At 54.0% G+C, this 16,410-nt stretch overlaps 1 protein-coding gene across 2 annotated transcripts; it reads right to left on the reverse strand.

The window, feature by feature from the left end:
- Positions 1-533: 533 nt before the first annotated feature.
- Positions 534-16,163, reverse strand: HRH2 (histamine receptor H2). 2 transcript variants are annotated; one of them, XM_075102569.1, is made up of 4 exons: positions 15,633-16,163; positions 7,643-9,167; positions 4,036-4,197; positions 534-2,105 (listed from the first exon to the last, which is right to left on the reverse strand). In XM_075102569.1, the coding sequence occupies exons 2-3, from the start codon at positions 8,743-8,745 to the stop codon at positions 4,179-4,181; spliced, it is 1,122 nt and encodes a 373-aa protein (XP_074958670.1). In that variant the 5' UTR covers positions 8,746-9,167; positions 15,633-16,163; the 3' UTR covers positions 534-2,105; positions 4,036-4,178. The 2 variants fall into 2 exon arrangements, with proteins under 2 accessions (XP_074958670.1, XP_074958669.1); XM_075102568.1 differs by lacking the exon at positions 15,633-16,163 and adding an exon at positions 10,873-10,907.
- Between the last annotated feature and the right edge of the window lie 247 nt (positions 16,164-16,410).

Here is a 16,410-nt window from a genome sequence, read left to right on the forward strand (position 1 = left end):
GTGCTGCTGAGGTAAGGTCACCTTCTGCTGTGGGATGCTCTCCCCCGGGGTCTTGTAGCTCCCTGTCCCCAGGCTATGCGGGTAGGACCAGGGAGGGGGTGTTGCCTGCCAGGGCATCACCTCACTGCAGGTCTCTCCCTGCCCACTGATGCTTTAGTGGAACTCTGTGCTGCCTGGGCTGGGTGCTGTGGGGGACGGGGCTGCAGCCCACTCCCAGGGCTCCGTGCTTTTTGGAAGTCATTTGCTCTGTGCAATCGCTAGTTACTAATAGAAGGGCCAAATCGCCAGGGGTGAAAGTGGTAGGTGCTGAAACTAAACGCTGCGGTCGCTCTGGAAATGGCAGGGGGAGGAGGGACTGGGGACCTGAGAGGGGACCGCTGTGCCGGGTCGGAGGGGAGACCTGCCCGAGCCGTGGTGGGTGTTTCGGGGTACCCAGCCCGGTGTGTTCGTGGGTGAAGCCCCGTGGCGAGGCCGGGATCGAGGGGGCCGGGCGGGCAGATCTGTCCCCGGCAGCAAGCAGGGGGAGCTCCGAGACTGCGCTGCCGCCGCGCCGGCCCCCTCCGCGCCGCTCCTCGGGGGGCGGTGGGGACGCGGTGCCCGGGGCGGGGGCGAGGAGCCCGGCAGAGCGGCAGCAGCGCTCCGGGCGTCCCCGGGTCCTGACACCCACCGAGGCTGGGGGTCAGGCACCCCGACCTGGCCCCGTGCAGGGAGCCCCTTCCAAGCACCCCCACCCTCCCGGAGATCCCTGAAGCTCAGGGCGGGAGTGTCCCGGAGCAGCTGGAGGGGCCCGTGAGACTGAGCTCTGCCATCACCCACTCCCCGTCTCAGGGCAAAGCCCTGGGACACATGAAACCGGCTGGCCTGGGGGCCCAGCACTCTCCCTTCATGGGGGGATCCTGCAAACAGGGGTCTTCCTGTCCCCTGCTGAGCCCTGGGGATGATGTGGGGTGCAGAACAAGCATGCTATGCCCACAGATTATGTGGGTCAGGCTTATTCCAGGAGGAAAACTTTTGCCCCGCAGGACAGCGAGGGTTTCTTGTTCATTCCAGTCCTACCTGGTCCCCCTGCCAGCTGCCTCCTTCTTCCCAACAGCTCAGGGACCAGGGAGAATATAATCTAGCTGGTCCCACAGGGCAAGGGGCTCTCTGTGGGGGGGTGCCAGCCCTACCTCAAGTGGCTGCAACCTGTATCCTGGGGGCTTGTGCTGTGTGTGTCCAGGCTCTGCCCCAGCAGACGGATGGGAATGGGACAGCAGGGCATAGGGGGACAGGGAGGTTCTTCTCAGGACAGAATACGCCTAAATACATCAATCACCACATTTTCCCTCTGTGTTAAATAGATTTTTATAACCTAGATGACTCTGCACAGGCTTAGTGCAGAAACATCTTGTTTTGGCAGTCTTAGTGTTGAGCTGCTGGGGATGGTAGACCCCAGGGACAAATCCCAGCTGTTTAGTGTCTTCCTGCGGCTCAGAAGGCTCCAGAGCCTCTCCTCTTCTTGCACTGGGGCTGGGACGGGGGGTGTGAAGCAGACAAAGAGAACAGGGATGGCCCCAATGATGCCAAAACCTCCCCAACATGGGAGGCAGGCTTGCCCCAGCATAGGTGCTGCAGGACTGGACATCCAGCACTCGTGGCTGCCTAGCCCTCTGGCCATATCGTCCACCTCTCTGCCAGGACCCCTGCCCTCTCTGAGGGGTGAATATGGCCCTCAGGCAGGGCACCAGGGAGGCAGTGCCTGTGCTTCCCTTCTCCATCCTTGGCTACTCTGTCTGGCACCAAGACGTTGTCTGCAGACCCTTTTCCCCCTGGCCTGTGACCACCCAGCCTGACCCACTCCTGTAGGCCTAGGGAGGGCAACCCACCCTGGCCCTGCTAGGTACACATGCTGGCTCCCAACCCAGATCCTTGGGCACCACTGCCTGCTGGTGTGGGGCTCGATGCTGGAGGTGTCACAGCCCAGACAGAGCAGGTGAGAGGCTCTGCTGCAGCTCCTTCGAGGGCTCTTCAAACACACCACCCTCCTGGGAAGAAACTTGGGCGGGCAAAGGCCTCTCCAGCAGTGTCTGGGGATGGAGCAAATGCTGTGTGCCAGAGCAGGGATCCTGCAGGGGAACAGAGAGGGGTTCAATGGCTTTGCAGGGTGCAGGTGGGTCCCTTCCCCCCCTTTCATGCTCCCCAGCATAAGGGATGATGTATTAAGCACCCACTGTGCCTGGGAGGGACTACGGTGTGATGCTGTGAGGATGCCCTCAGCAAAGCACAGCTATATGCTGAGTGCTGACATTTGGGCAAAGCTGAGCAGGGTCACGCCACCCCAGGAACCATCATCTGACATCCCTCTGAGTAAAATTGCTTTGCTTTGTGGTTTTCTCTGCCTGGTCTTTCCATGTGCTTGGGTCAGCCAGCAGTGGTGGGGTTGTTACCTCTGCAAATAGCTGCATAAAAGTAAGTGTCCTGGGATCAGTGGTGCTCTACTCCTTGGTGCTCCTTCTCCCATGGCCCCTCTGCCCATTGCTGCAAGTGGGTCAGGGAGTCTTCTGGGTGAGTGTCCCATGTGAAGTCATATTTCCTGTCCCTACCCCCATGGTGCAGAGAGGAAATCTGTGGCCACACCACGACCTCAGATCTCTTGCAAACCTTTTCCCCAGACTGACTTTGCTTCATTCTGCTGATTAGATTAGCAGCCTCTCAGAGGATGGCTGGTATTTTGCCTTTACCTCATCGAAACTAAATGTGTTTCGGAATATATGTGCAGCACACAGAGGGGGAAAGCATGAAGCAGAAGAGCTGGAATTGGCATCCTCTCCACCCCTGCTGTCAGGCAATGACATCAGCAGAGATGACTCTGCCTTGTGTCCTCACTGCTGCAGGGTGAGCACTGTGTCTGCCCCGGGGACGTTCACTGTGAGCTGTTGTGCCCTCCAGGTTCAGGGTTTCGTGCTACTCCCTCCTGTGGGGCAGCGCTGAGGCCATGGCCATGCCATTCCAGGGAGCAGCCTCTGCACTGCAACCTCCCTGTTGAGCAATACTTGTGCTTTGGTTGTTTTCACATTGAGGGACTTGCAGCCCAGCAGGGGCTGTGGAGTCATGAGGACCTTGCTGCCCTGCCCTGCTCCTGCCACCTTGCTCTCTAAGCCTCTGGTTCTCCTGCTGACAGGCAATGGCAACTCCAGGGTGATTCATGGGAGTCCGTCTGAGAGGTGAAGGCTGATACTGTGCCCCAGGGCACGGGGCCCTGCGCTCACCTGCAGCAGCCCCAGCTCCCTCCCTGCTGCACGTGTGGGCAGGCAACACTGGCTCTCGCTATCGCCATGACCTTGTCTAAGGTCAGCAGTGTTCAGCATGCAGCAGGGACAAGTGTACCTAGCTTCCAGTATGTGGGTGACCGTACCCCTCCTCCCGCCCCTGGGCACAGTCAATATGGGAGAGCCCAGGTTATCAGCATGAATTGTTGAAGAGAGCATGTGGAGGCCAGGGTGACCTTGTCTGGCTCTTCCTGAAAAAGGCTGCACAAAGTGGCTCTCTGGGGCTGAGAGGCATCCCCATGCATGGCAGCCATGTTCTCCAGCCCAGCACTGCTGGGAGAGAGTGGCAATGCCCAGTGCAGCATCAGCCCCTCACCCTGGGACCCCTGCCAGTATCCCCACGAAAGCTGCTGGCAATTTATGTGGAGCTGATGTAGGCTTGCATGAAAATGAAGTGTGCTGGAAATCCATGCACTGAATGCAGCTGCCTCTGCAGTGTGTGGAGGGGCAGGCAGGATGCAGGCATCTTCCAGGGCATTGCAGGGTGGTTGTGTAAGCCCACACCTCTTGGACAGCTGGGGGAGCACAGCTCTGTGAGCCTCCCCTGGGTTTGGAGAGCAAATGGTGCTGGAGAGAAGACTGAGGATGCACTTCTGATGGTATCACCCTCTGCATCAGGTACCATCAGGATGGGATGGCTGGACCAGGGAAAATGCAGTGGGTGCCACAGCAGGGAGAGCTGCCCCCTCCGCTCATTTGCACCCAGAGACCCTGGCCCCATACTCACCCTGCAGCCCTCGCCTCTGCCGTTGAGTTTCTCCCTGAGGAAAATTGAGTGTTGTCGTTTCAACCTCACAGGATTTTGGAAGAGGGCAGCCAGGAGTTGAAGGCTGGGAGATGTGGGTCCTAGGGCAGCAGGCTGGCTGGGACTCATGGGAAGGCTCTGGTGCTGGAAAGGGTTAAATTGCACATGAAGACAGAAAGAAAAGTGAAAAAGAAGAGATCATTGGTCAGTGCCAGCCTGGTTGAGCCAGGCTTTGGTCTGTGGAGCACCAGCTACGGCATCAGGGGGCAGACACCAGGCAGGGTGGGGCAGGCACATCATGACTGGGACAATGATCCTTTCCTATGGGAACTGGCTTCTCTCTGCCCATGTACTATGGCCATGGTCATGCCCCAAGCTGCCCTCAGCACAGCTGATGTGCGCAAGAGGGTGATTCAGAGCTGCTTGCTAGGCTCTGGTGTTTTCTGCCTTTTACCTCCCTGTTAGTGCTGAATGTTCCTTCTTTCAGGCCTTTCATCTCCCTGGACCTCAGGGACTGGTCTCAGAACCTACAGCCATGCCCAGTGCTTGGCACGCTCCTCTTCAGAGTCCTGTCCTGCTGCAGTGAAGCAGGTTCCTGAGGTCCGCCAGGTGTTCTGGGTACAAGTAGTGCTTTCCTTTACTGGTTTTGTGTGAATTGCCTTGCCTCTTTGGTGCCTGGTGGGGAAACAGAAGCAGCTGTCTTCCCTTGCATCCCTGCCTGGCCCTGACTTTCCACCCTACCTGCTTCTCATCTATGGAAATGCCTCCAGCCCTTAAATGGCAGTGGTGCTCCCATGGCCTTTTGATTTCCAAAGTAGTGATGACTCTGACTCCCTGTCCTTGCTCCTGACACCCTTGAGACCAGCTGCAGTTCTCCAGTATTCCCACTATAGTTTGCTGCTCTTTCCTCTATGCCTCATAACAGGAAAGAACACTGTTTTTAATGGCAGTGATTCAAAATACTACTAGTTGTACTTTTCCCTGAATGACCCCATGGAGCTGCTCCGAGCTGAGCTCTGGTCACTCTTATTTGGGAGGTTATGAGTTTGTGCAATGATTTATGTTGGTCTTTTTCTGTTAATGTGGCTGAGGCAGATGACTGGGAAGACTACGCAGAAGGGAAGGGGGGAGAGGAACCAGCTCAGTTCATGCTTGGGGTAAAATTGGCTGCCAGGCTTTTGGTGTATAGATAAATCCTGTGCCCACCTGTCATGTGTGGTATTAGTTGATCCAGATCATCTGCCAACAGCAGATGCATATGTATCTGACTATGGAAAAAGGGGTTGGAAGGGGTCCCATGCAATCCTTGATGCATCATTTCTGTGCAAGTGAGCAGGCTAAGAAGAGAAGTAGAGAAAGTAAAAGCAGTAACTGATCATTTGGTGCTTGAGCAACTCTTATCTGATTGTGAGCAGAAACCACAGCAGTGGTGCTGTGTAGGACCGGAAGGAGATCTCTGGATTTAGAAAGGTCAAGAAACATCCCTATGCTTGAGTCTTCCTCTCTCGCTTCCCTCACAGTTTCTGCAACTCTCAGTCTCTTCCCTCCAACCTCCTGAACACTTGGGAGCAAATCTAGCTGGGAGGCTCATTGGGTTTGATTTTAGTGGTGGGGGAACCTCACCACACAGAGGCGAGGACAGTCTGGAGCCACAAGCCAGTTCCCTGCGCTGGGGTTTTTGCCAAGCCCTGCTGGCATGGGGCACTCACATGCTGAGATCCTGGGGATGGCAGTCCCCTGGCTGCCACTGACCCCAGTGTGGGCTTTGGATGCAACTCCTGTAGCAGGATCAGGCCCTCTGGGGAACTAGAGGAAGCACCTTCTCTACCTGGGAAAGCTGGGAGGAGGCAGGCTCCAGTGACCCTGACCTCTGCCTAGGGAAGAGAAACCCATTTTTCTTCCCCTTTTCTTTCCCTCCATCTCATTATTCTCCCTTTGTGGTAAGGTAGCACTCTGAGAAGTCATTGATGTCTTTCTTCTCTTCTCCCGCTTGGCTGCATAAGGAAGTCCTGCCGGCCTGTTGCCCTTGGCCAGCTCTCCCCAGCCAGCTCCAGAGTCCCAGTGCATGAGCTCTCAGTTTGCCCAGGAGCTGCACTTTTGTGCAAATAAACAGCACAGCTCTTCCTTTGTCTCTGTATGTTTGCAGAAGCATGTCTACCATGCCAGGCCCCTGCTCTCCATATGTTTTTATATATACCTACAACTACATTTACCAAATGCTATACCTTTGCACTCTTTATTAGCTCTTCAAAAGCTGGAAAGGCAGCCCCAGGAGCAGTGGTCTTGTATTTGGACTCATCCATCCCTCTGCGTCTCCTGGGGCAGAGTACCCTGACCCAAGCTGCCCCTTTGCCTTGAGTAAAGTCACATCTGAGCCCCAGGGGAGGCACAATGCCAGCTGAGCCTTTTGGATGGCTCTGCCCTTTAGTTCACCTCCCTACGTTCTCTTTTCGGTAGCTTGAGGCCATGTTTCTGGGACAGGATCAAGGGCATGAATGTGGCTTCTTTGCTGGCACACTGGTAATGGGGAGTCAAAGGACTCCTTATCTATGGATGGAAAGTTTCTGTGCTGCTTATCAGGCACTGCCTAGAAGTTAGATTAAAGTCTCGGGAGCAGCAGTTTGCACCATGGCAGACAGCATGCTTCTCTGTTCTCCTTATGCTCAGGTGGGTGAATGCCTCTGGGCAAGGTGGTGTGCAGGTGGCCCAGCCCTGCAGGGAGGTGGGAGCCCAGGGAGAGGACTGATGCCACAGCCCAGCACAGAGCTCATCCGCCTTGCACCCATTGTGCTTCCTCGCTGCACCTGCAACCCTCCGAGGGCCCTAACCCCTGCCACATGCTTGGATTGACACTGAGGGAATTTTTGTCTCTAACTTTATGTGGGTATTTGTATTTATAAAAGTATTTGCCAACCTAATTTTGGATATTCTTGCTCCTTTCCAGAGATGGGAATGGAGCTTGCTGTTGGCTGAATTTGCTGCTGATGCAAACTGACAGACGAAATGCTGAGGGTGCATGGCTTGGCCGGGAAGGAAAACTGCTGAGTCACTCTGCAGGGGGCTGGGGACTCAGGTCTTGGCTATTGCAGGGACTTGGAGCCTGACCATGGTTGCCCTGACTCTGTTCCCCAGGGCTAACATCCTGTTCCCAAGCCCCCTGCAGCTCTGCTGTGTGCCCAGGCCTTGCCCGCCCCTGAGGCATGGGACACAGCTGGTTTCTGGGAGCAGCCACAGCTAATGCTGTTCTGTACAGCAAATTATGAAGGCAAAGCTGTCTCCATTACCCAGCAAAGTCAGGGACGTTTTGTGCTCCCTGTGAATGGGTGGCGATTGCAGGGGTGTTCCAGCCACATGTGAAGCTGGAGTAGCTGGACCTGTGCTGCCAGCATGGAGGGACGTGAGCTGAGTCCCTGCTGGTGGTGATGAATTTCTAAGTGGCTGCAAAGAGCAAGAGTTGCCTGGGCAAGGATCTCCTGCTGGGGCTTTGGCTTGTTGCTTAAAAGTTCATGGACAACATGGGGTCCCACCTCTGCCTTCCTCTCTGGGGGTGGACCTACCTTCAAAGCCCCACACGTAAGAAGGCTCTTACCTCTTGAGGGCTCCATCAGTCAGCAAGATCCCCTTCCCGTTCCTCATCTCCAGTTTCAGGGGTTTACCCTCCTGCTTGCCCTGGCCCTGCCTGCTGCTCCTGCCCCTGGACTGGGACTTCTGTATGGGCGGCAGGCAGGAGCTGCTGGGGCCCCCAGTCCTCCAGCAGTGCAGCAAGTGCTGGTATGCCACCCGGAAATCCCTGTTCAGTGTCCCGTAGAGGATGGGGTTCAGGGCTGAGTTGGCGTAACCCAGCCAGAGGACAACAGACATGGGTGTGCCTTTCACCCTGCTGTCCCCCCACATCCCCCGGTATGTGAACACTGTGAAATAGGGGAACCAGCATGCAATGAATGCTCCCAACACCACCGCCAGCGTCACGGTGGCTTTGTGCTCTTTTACCATGGGTGGCATGGGGGTGTTGCTGCTGGAGCACCACGTGTGGTTTATCCTCTTGGCTTGTTCCCTTGCTATCTTCAATATCCGATAGTAGGTGATGCACATGATGACCAAAGGGATGTAGAAGGTGAGCAAGGCGTCCACTAGCCCATACACAGGATTCACCTCCAGTGTGCACTCCATGTTGCAGCTGGGGCCTGTGTTTTGGACTGCTGTCCCATTGGTGTTCCAGCCCAGGTGGATGGGTAGGAAAGACATCATCAGTGAAACGGTCCAAATAACAACTAAACCCACAGCCACCCGGGAGGGAGTGACCAGCTGGTTGTAGCGGAGTGGGGTGGTGACGGCAAAGTAGCGGTCCAGGCTGATCATTAAGAGGTTCAGGATGGAAGCCGTGCACAGCATGACATCGAGGCTGGTGTAGATGTTGCACAAAGTGCTGCCAAAGGGCCACTCTTTGGTTAGTTCATAGAAGGCAGAAAATGGTAGCACCAGGAGGCCCAGCAGCAGGTCAGTGATGGCCAAGGAAACAACAATGCAGTTTGTCAAGCTGCGGAGTCGGCGGTCAAGGGTGACGGCCAGGCAGACGATGACATTACCACAGAGTGTGATCACGATAAGGATGGTGAGGCAGGACCCAACAAGCAGCTGCAGGGGGAAGTCCATCCTTTTTTGAGAGCTTGTATGGTTGTGACATGAATCCATAGTGCATGGATGGAGCAGTACTGCTCTCACTGTCTCCAAACCTACTTGGAGTGAGCCTCTACCAGGCGGCCCTAGTGTCTTTTCCAAAGCAACCTTGGGCCTACAGTGACCTTGGAGAATATTGCAGTCACTCCATAGGTTCAGCCTTGTATGCTAGGAATGATACAGCCTAGGGAAAGATGTGGCCCTGTGACCCGCTTGTGCCTGTTGCTCCCATCTGCGAGCTCAGTGCTGGAGCTGATCACCTGCAGCAGCTGCTGGTGGGTCTCAACTGCTCCCTTTTCCTCTCCTGCTTTCTCCTTTCTTCTGAGTGACCATGGGGGCAGGTTCTGTGGGGTCTCATATGCGCTGCATGTTTGGTTGATGACAGCGGTCATCAGTGCTCCAGCAGGGACAGAGCTTTGCCACCTCCTGAGGACAACCTGCAAAGAAAGCACCAACTCAGAGTTGCAGTGGGCAAAGGTCCTTTGAGCTGCCCTTCAAACCCCTCCAGATATGGGGCATCTGCACCATGCTGGATGCTCCAGCCCACTTAAACCTGAACTGGGAGTCCCTCAGCAGCCAAGCACATGTGTCCCTGCCAGCTGGCCTTCCCCAGCCCCAGAGATGTCCACATTGTAGGGGTGTTGAGAGAAGAGCAGGGATTTAAGGGGCACTGAATTCCTATAGGGTTACAAGGGAGGATATGAGGAAAGAATTTTCCTGAGAAAGCGGTGTGCATTTCTTACACAATCTAGCAAAATTAGTCACTGCTACGTAATTTCTGAAACTCAGCTGTGGCTGTAAGTCTCATTAAACTTTGCCTTTGTATCTGCACTTTGTGGCAGCCTGTGCGTAGGGTTGGTCCCTGCCATCAGCAACCACGCAGGCTCCTGCAGCCCAGAGAGGAAATCCTCACTTAGCTCAGGGCCCTGAGGGGAAAGAGGAACCCATTTGCCAGTGGTGCAATGTTCTAGGGAGGAGGTAGCTGGGAAGGGCTCTGACAGCTTTGTCAGTCCTGTTCCCAACAGCTGAAGGGGAGCATTAAGGTTTGTTTTTCAGGGAGAGTTTGGATGGAGCTGCTCCTGCTGTGGTATAGAGACAGAGAGTGGAGAAATGGGAATATGAATAACATTGAATGGGATCATATGAACAATATGACTGTTGTCTGGATGTAAATAACAAAAAGCCATATTTAGCAAGGGCAGAAACAACACGGAAAACCTCTCTAACCTCCAAAAGAGCTTTTAGCTGCGGTGGCCTCTGGGACCACGCTGCTACTAGATTCAAAGGTTCCTGTGTGATTGCAAGCAGCGCCTGTGTTGGGCAGGCACTAAAAGGGAAACTGAGGCACTGCAGGGACAAGAGAGAGGGAGGGATGGGAGCAGGCTGAGGAGCCCACCAGCCTGTACTGGGACCCCCATGGAGCTGCCTGTGCCGCAGCTGTGGTCTTCCCCCATGAGCTTCCTGGGTGAGGTGATGGGTCTCCCCATCATCCCCGATGTGCTGGTGGGGGAGAGCTGCACCAGCCCCCTTGGGTGGTGCGGGACTCAGCTCTCCAGGCTCTCTGCAGCCCATGGAGCAGCAGTGAAGCCCTCCCTGGTGGTGCACAGACTTGTTCAGGAAGGTAGAGCTGATTCTCCCCAGGGTGCAACAGGCTGTGGAGATGGAGCAAACGTAAGAAACTCCAGGAAAGGGAAAGGTCCAGCCTTGGCAGAGGACAGAGGTAAGATTTTAAAGTTAAGCTCACCCTGCAAGAACAAGATAACAATGTGGAGCAGGCTGAAACACTCTTCAGGTGATTTATGCCTTTGATTCAAGGTTAAAGGCATGGGGGCCAAGGGAGGGAGTATAGTGGGGAGACTGCATGGGTAAATAACTACTTGTTGTGGTTTAACCCCAGCTGGCAACTAAGCACCACACAGCTGCTCACTCACCCCTGCCTGCCCCTGCCTCCCCACCGCTTCCCCTGCCATGGCATGGGGGAGAGAATTGGAAGGGCAAAAGTAAGAAAACTCATGGGTTAAGATAAGAACAGTTTAATAATTGAAATGAAATAATAATAATAATAATAAATTGTAGTGAAAAGGAAAACAACAAAAAAGATAGGAACAAAATCCAGGAAAAATAAGTGATGCAACTGCTCACCATCCTCCGACTGACGCCCAGCCCGTCCCCAAGCAGCGATCATTTCCCTGCAGCCAGCTCTCCCTGGTTTATATACTGAGCATGACGTCATACAGTATGGAATATCCCTTTGGCCAGTTGGGGTCAGCTGTCCTGGCTGTGCCCCCTCCCAGCTTCCTGAGCACCTGGCAGAGCAGGGGAAGCTGAAAAGTCCTTCATTTGGTATAAAAACTACTTAGCAACAACTAAGATATAAATGTGTTTACAATGTTATTCTCATACTAAATACGAACCACAGCACTATACCTGCTACTAGGAAAAAATTAACTCTATCTCAGCTAAAACCAGGACACTACTGATTGCCAGGAGCTGTACAGTGGAGAGGTGGGGACTGGACCAGTGAGATTGGAGATGGTACCTGTAGCCCTGATGCTTCTAAAGGAATTGAAAGTAAATGACAAATGGTGAACCGACCCATGGGAAGCCTTCTGCTGAGCACAGCAAACTCATTGCCAGACAGGCGGTCGTCTGAATTCAGGTACTGGGATTAAGGCTGTCGGGAGAGGGATGCAATGCTTTCAGCCACAGCAGCAGCGTGCGGAGTGGTTCCTCGCCTCCTGCTGCAGCGCAGGCTCTTGCCATGGAAAGCTCTTTGTTCACGCACAAAAGGAGTGTGGAACAAGCCGAGCACTGCCTGCCCGCTGACGGCAATGACGAGAACAGGTTGTTCTCTGAGAAGGGTATTTCCAAGTGAAAGGGATGTTTTTTTGTTGCTCCCAACACGTGGAAATGGCAGGATAAATTATAGGGGGAGCAGCACACTTAGAAAATGCTGTGGGTGGATTGCAGCCTTCTACATGGTTTCTTCACCACACATCAACAACCTGCTCCTGCCACCAGCTCATGCAGCTCACAAGGGCTAGGGCTCAGCTTTGGCTCTGCTGGTGGGTCCCAGCTCTGGGTGCTCTGGTGTGCTTGGCACCCGCAGCAGTGCAGGCAGCCCCACAGGGCAGCCCCTTGGGTGCAGCCCTGCACTGCAGACATGGCCAGAAGTAGTTTTGTTTCTTATTGCTTTATCCAGTTACCTCAGGGCAAGAAATGAGCGCTTTTTTTTTTTCCCCCTCCGGCAGCAGTAGGAAGTATTTCCAAATGAAACATGGATCTACAGGGCTGAGCTGTGGAAGGAAGGAGCAGGGGTCCCCAGACAAAGCGGACAGAGGTGTCCCCATCCCTGCAGAGGAGCCCAGGTAGAGCTGGGCTCTTGGCAGCTCTCAAAGCCTGGGCACGGGTACCCTCCCTGTACACTTACTTGGGCTGCAGGGCTCGGCTGCCTGCAAACCCTTGTGACTTTCTTCCTCCATGGGATGGGGCAGGACCTGATGGCTCATACATGGGATGTTGCAACCCTAACTGTGGGGGTATGAGAGACTTTCCCGTATCCCTTGGCCAAATTATCTTATGGAAACATTCCCCGAAGTGATCCCAGCTTCTGGATGTGGCTTTGCAAAAAAAGCAGGGGGCTGTGGCCTCAGCCCTCTGTCATCAGGGTGCAGTCCCCGGGGCAATGCACCCAGCTTGGGCCTCTCTCCTGGAGCATTGGCCCTCTGGGACTCCACATCTGCCCCTGGTTTTCTGCCAAAATCACTTGCAGCCACCTTTAATACCAGGTCCTGTGTCCTCTACTCCTGTTGTATTTTGGCAGGGCGAGTTTATTTCTTCCTTGATGTATGAGTGGAGCAGCTGTTTCCCATGGCAGCCTTTCTAGCAATAGCCTGAATAAATGATACCCTTCCAGCCCTGTCTCACCAGGCAGCTTTTACGTTTACCTGATTATCCTCATTATCACAGCCTAGACCTGTTCCTGGTTCAAAATCACCCTCCTGACAGTGAGGGACCAGAGCAGGGCATCGCTTCTGGGTCATATTTCTAGTGCCTTTTCCAGTGGCCCTGGTGCTTTGATGGACACTATCTCTGCTGTGAAGACTTGTCAGATTGTATTTGTTTTGTTGCAGTCATACCAGGGTTCCCTAAAAGCCAGATATTTTTCCTGTGGTGTTTTCAGTTGCTCAGAGTAGCAATTCTTGCTGTTATCCCATAAGCATATGAACGTGTGCCAGCCCATTGTGTTTCTGTCGATCTTCAGATCCTCTGGTTCTTCTCCTGTAGTACTTGGTTCCTTGTCCAGTTCAAAACTACTCCCATGTTTCTCACCAGTACATTTTCTTAAAGAAGCTCCCTTTGTCTGAGCCAACATCACTAATGAAAACCATTACATAAAATTTATCTCTAGGCTGATCTTTAAGGAACTCTATTAATAGCCTTCTCCAGAGCATTAATGATCCTTCCATTGTAATGTACTATCGTTTCCCCATTAGCCTCCTTATAAATTCTTATAGTAATTCCTGCCTTCTCCTGCCTGAATAGATATTTTCTGCTCTGTTGCAGCCCATGTTACATTTAATCCACTGTGGTCCCATCTAAAACGGCAATTATCTCGTCTGGGGAGGGTGCTGTGATTTATCCATGGGAAATTTCTGTGCATTTTATCCTTTTATCCCTCCTCCCCATCTTTCAGCATCCTTTCCTTCAGCATTTATTCCAGCACTTTGTGTAATTTTGCAGCAAGACTAATGGGATGCAGTGCCTGCTCCGGCAGTGTAGGTAATATGTTTGCTGCTCTCTGTTCACATGCTTCTACTTCTGGCTTAATACATTTGCTTAAAATCTGTTAAAAGCCTAGGTACATTGGCACCATGAGTGGATACATGGGCAGAAAGGAGCACTCAGTGAATGCCTGAATGTCGCAGTCTGTCTTTGGCAACTGTTTCCCACTACCCAAAATGGCACCGACAGCAATGGTTAGGGGCTCAGGATAAGGACCCCATGAAGCTCCCCAGAGCTCCCCATTTCAGCTCTTTTAGGGACTGGATGGGTCTGCTCTCAGTCAGACCTGAAATGTCACTCTGCCTCCTGCATTAACTTCTTTCCAAGCAAAGTGTCGGCAGAAGTTACTTAGGAGCAAAGCAAATTCCCTGGCCCTGCAGAGCTTGCAACAGTGTGTCACAGCTTTTTCTAAAATTACGTTCCAGTGCTTCCAGAGATAAACATCTGGGCACCCTGTGGGAGATACTTCAGCCAAGGCTGTTGGATGGGCAGGAGTCTGGGCCTCTCTTCTGGTCTGAAAGAGGATGTTTGAGGCTTGATGGTGGGAAGCGGACAGGGCCAGTAGCTGCAGGGACCCTGGAAAAGGGCTGTTTTGATCCTCTGCCAGAGCCATGAGCCTGCCACACTACAGGACAAGACCAAATTTGCTATAGTTGGGGCTTGAAGGCAACGTAAGAGGGGACAAGTGTAAGAGTGATGCAGAAACTAACTTGTCCTGTTGTCTGTGGAGGGCTTTGGTGAGGTTGCGGGGTTGTTTATGGGCAGCCTTTCTGGAAGGGCTGTGCTCTTTCCCACACCTCCCATGTGGTGCTGCACCCCATAGCAATATCCAGCATGCCTCTGCCCCTACGCTTGATGAGCCCCACTGCTGGAGCTCTTTCTCCTTTGCAATCGTTTGTCTCCACTATGCTCCCCGGGGCAGGGGTGTCGGGTGTGCTTCTTGTGGGTGCTCACCTATCCAGGGTCCCCCATGCCCTCATTCAGGTGGGTAGACACAGCTTACTCCATGATCTTACAGGTGTGCAGACAGTTGCAGTCTCATTTTTGCAGAGCCCCTTTGCAATCTTTCTGTGCCTCTGGGGCTGTGGGGGAACACGGGGGTCCTGCCTGGCTGTACCCCCAGCCACTTTTGTCCCTGCTTCTTGGTCTCCTCCAGAGCCTGGAGCTCCTTCTGTCCCATCCCAGCCTGAACCCCAGCTGAAACACAGCAGCAATTACTGCCTCTGGTGTGAGCAGAGGGACTGGGGGAAGCAGGACATAATTCCTATCATGGCCACAAGGCCTCCATTGGGCCCCAGGAGGAAAAGGGCTCTGTGGGTAAGAGGGAGTTCAGGACCCTTGAAAAAGAAAACCTGAAGAGGGAGGTAGGCGGAAGCCAGCATAGCAGTCAGCGTTTTGAAAGTTTTCTCTACAGAGGGTGTCTGGGAAAGGTGAAACTGAAAACAGAGGTTCTGGGCTCATGGGTGCACTTAGAGCTGACTGAGTTCCCAGCAGAAGTCCCAGGGTCAGCCTCCTGCAAAGCCTATTCCGGCTCGGGGGCAGCAGGGACTGCCTAACGCTGGCAGCTACACACCCCTCCTGTGCCAATGCTACAGCCCAGCTTCGGGGTACCCTGCCCCAGAGAGCCAACTGTGCCCCCAGAAGGGACAATCCCTGCTCCGGTGGATGCCCACCGACTGCCAAGGTGTGGAGGGCTGGATGGAGGGGCTGGGGTGCTTGGAGAAAGGGCTCGGGCAGCTCGGTTCAAAAAGTTGGCTTAACAGCAAACCTTGTGGGGAGGCTGCTTGGGCAAAGATGCTTCACACTCACATGCAGATGCTTAGGCAACGCAGGGCGCTGCCTGTGCCCTGGGCACACTACACCCACATCCTCCCTCTGACCCTGATGTTCTGGGTGGTCCTCACCAGCAACAGCCAGCAAAAGTCCCCAAACTGGCCTCTGCTCCAGGTACAGCATGATGATGATGATGCAAAGGTCTGATGAGCGACAAGCTAGCCCATTGCAGGGTGCTTAGCATACCCCAAACTCAGCAAGGACCCACCAACCCCTGTGAGATATCACCTAGAAAGTGATTTACCAGTGTAACAACCAAGCGAAAAGTAAGACAAAAGCTTTACCTGGGAAAAGTGCTGCTTTCCTACAGCCCCATAGCAGGTGGGAGCCCTCGGTGGCTGCGCTGTCTCCAACTTTCCTCCAGCGTGTGTGTGTCAGCTTGTGAAGGCAGCACAAGTGGGTGGGATCAGAGCTGTGAACTCAGGCACTGAGGTTATCATCCGGCAAATTTGAAATGCTGAAAGTGAGCTGTACTCCAGGCACGTGGTGTGTTGGGCTCCACTGAGCTGTGCCAGGCACGGAGAGGGGTGTGGGATGCCTGCTGCCTCCCACTGCTTCTTCCTTGTGTATTACCATCACCTTCCTCGCTAATGTTAAGGTTTCAGAGCTCTTGCTGCTTGCTTGCCATGTGCAAAGCCTCCTTCCTGAGTGGCTCTCTGCTGCAGGCATGCACTTGCCTGCTGCTGGGAGGCCTGATGCCATCAGTCACTCCCAGTGCAAGCCTGGATTTGCAGTGTGAGCCCCAGAGAGCAAGCACAGATGAACCTGGAGCTGGGCTGTCTGAGATGGCTCAGAGGCCACAAGGAGATGGAGGCTTTCAGGTTGCACTGGGAAGAGATAGAGAAAAAAAGCGGGGTAGCTGCAAAGTGGGAGGAGGAAACTGGAGCCCAGCCAATGCCGGGGCGTGCAAATTTGCTCTTTATGCAATCCAAGGAGGCAGGAGGAGCCCACGCCGATGTGCTGGGGTTTCTGTGTTGAGGCCAGGAGAGGCTTCACATACTCTGGGTCAGTGGCAGGGATGCTCTGGGTTGGGAATCCTTCTGCAAGGCTGCGCTCACCTCT

The sequence above is a fragment of the Phalacrocorax aristotelis genome, chromosome 8 (assembly GCF_949628215.1).
Source record: "Phalacrocorax aristotelis chromosome 8, bGulAri2.1, whole genome shotgun sequence".
In the NCBI taxonomy this organism is placed as follows: domain Eukaryota; kingdom Metazoa; phylum Chordata; class Aves; order Suliformes; family Phalacrocoracidae; genus Phalacrocorax; species Phalacrocorax aristotelis.

Bases quoted from the DNA above. Each gene is read 5' to 3' on its own strand.
- HRH2 (XM_075102569.1), bottom strand. From the start codon at position 8,745: ATGGATTCATGTCACAACCATACAAGCTCTCAAAAAAGGATGGACTTC.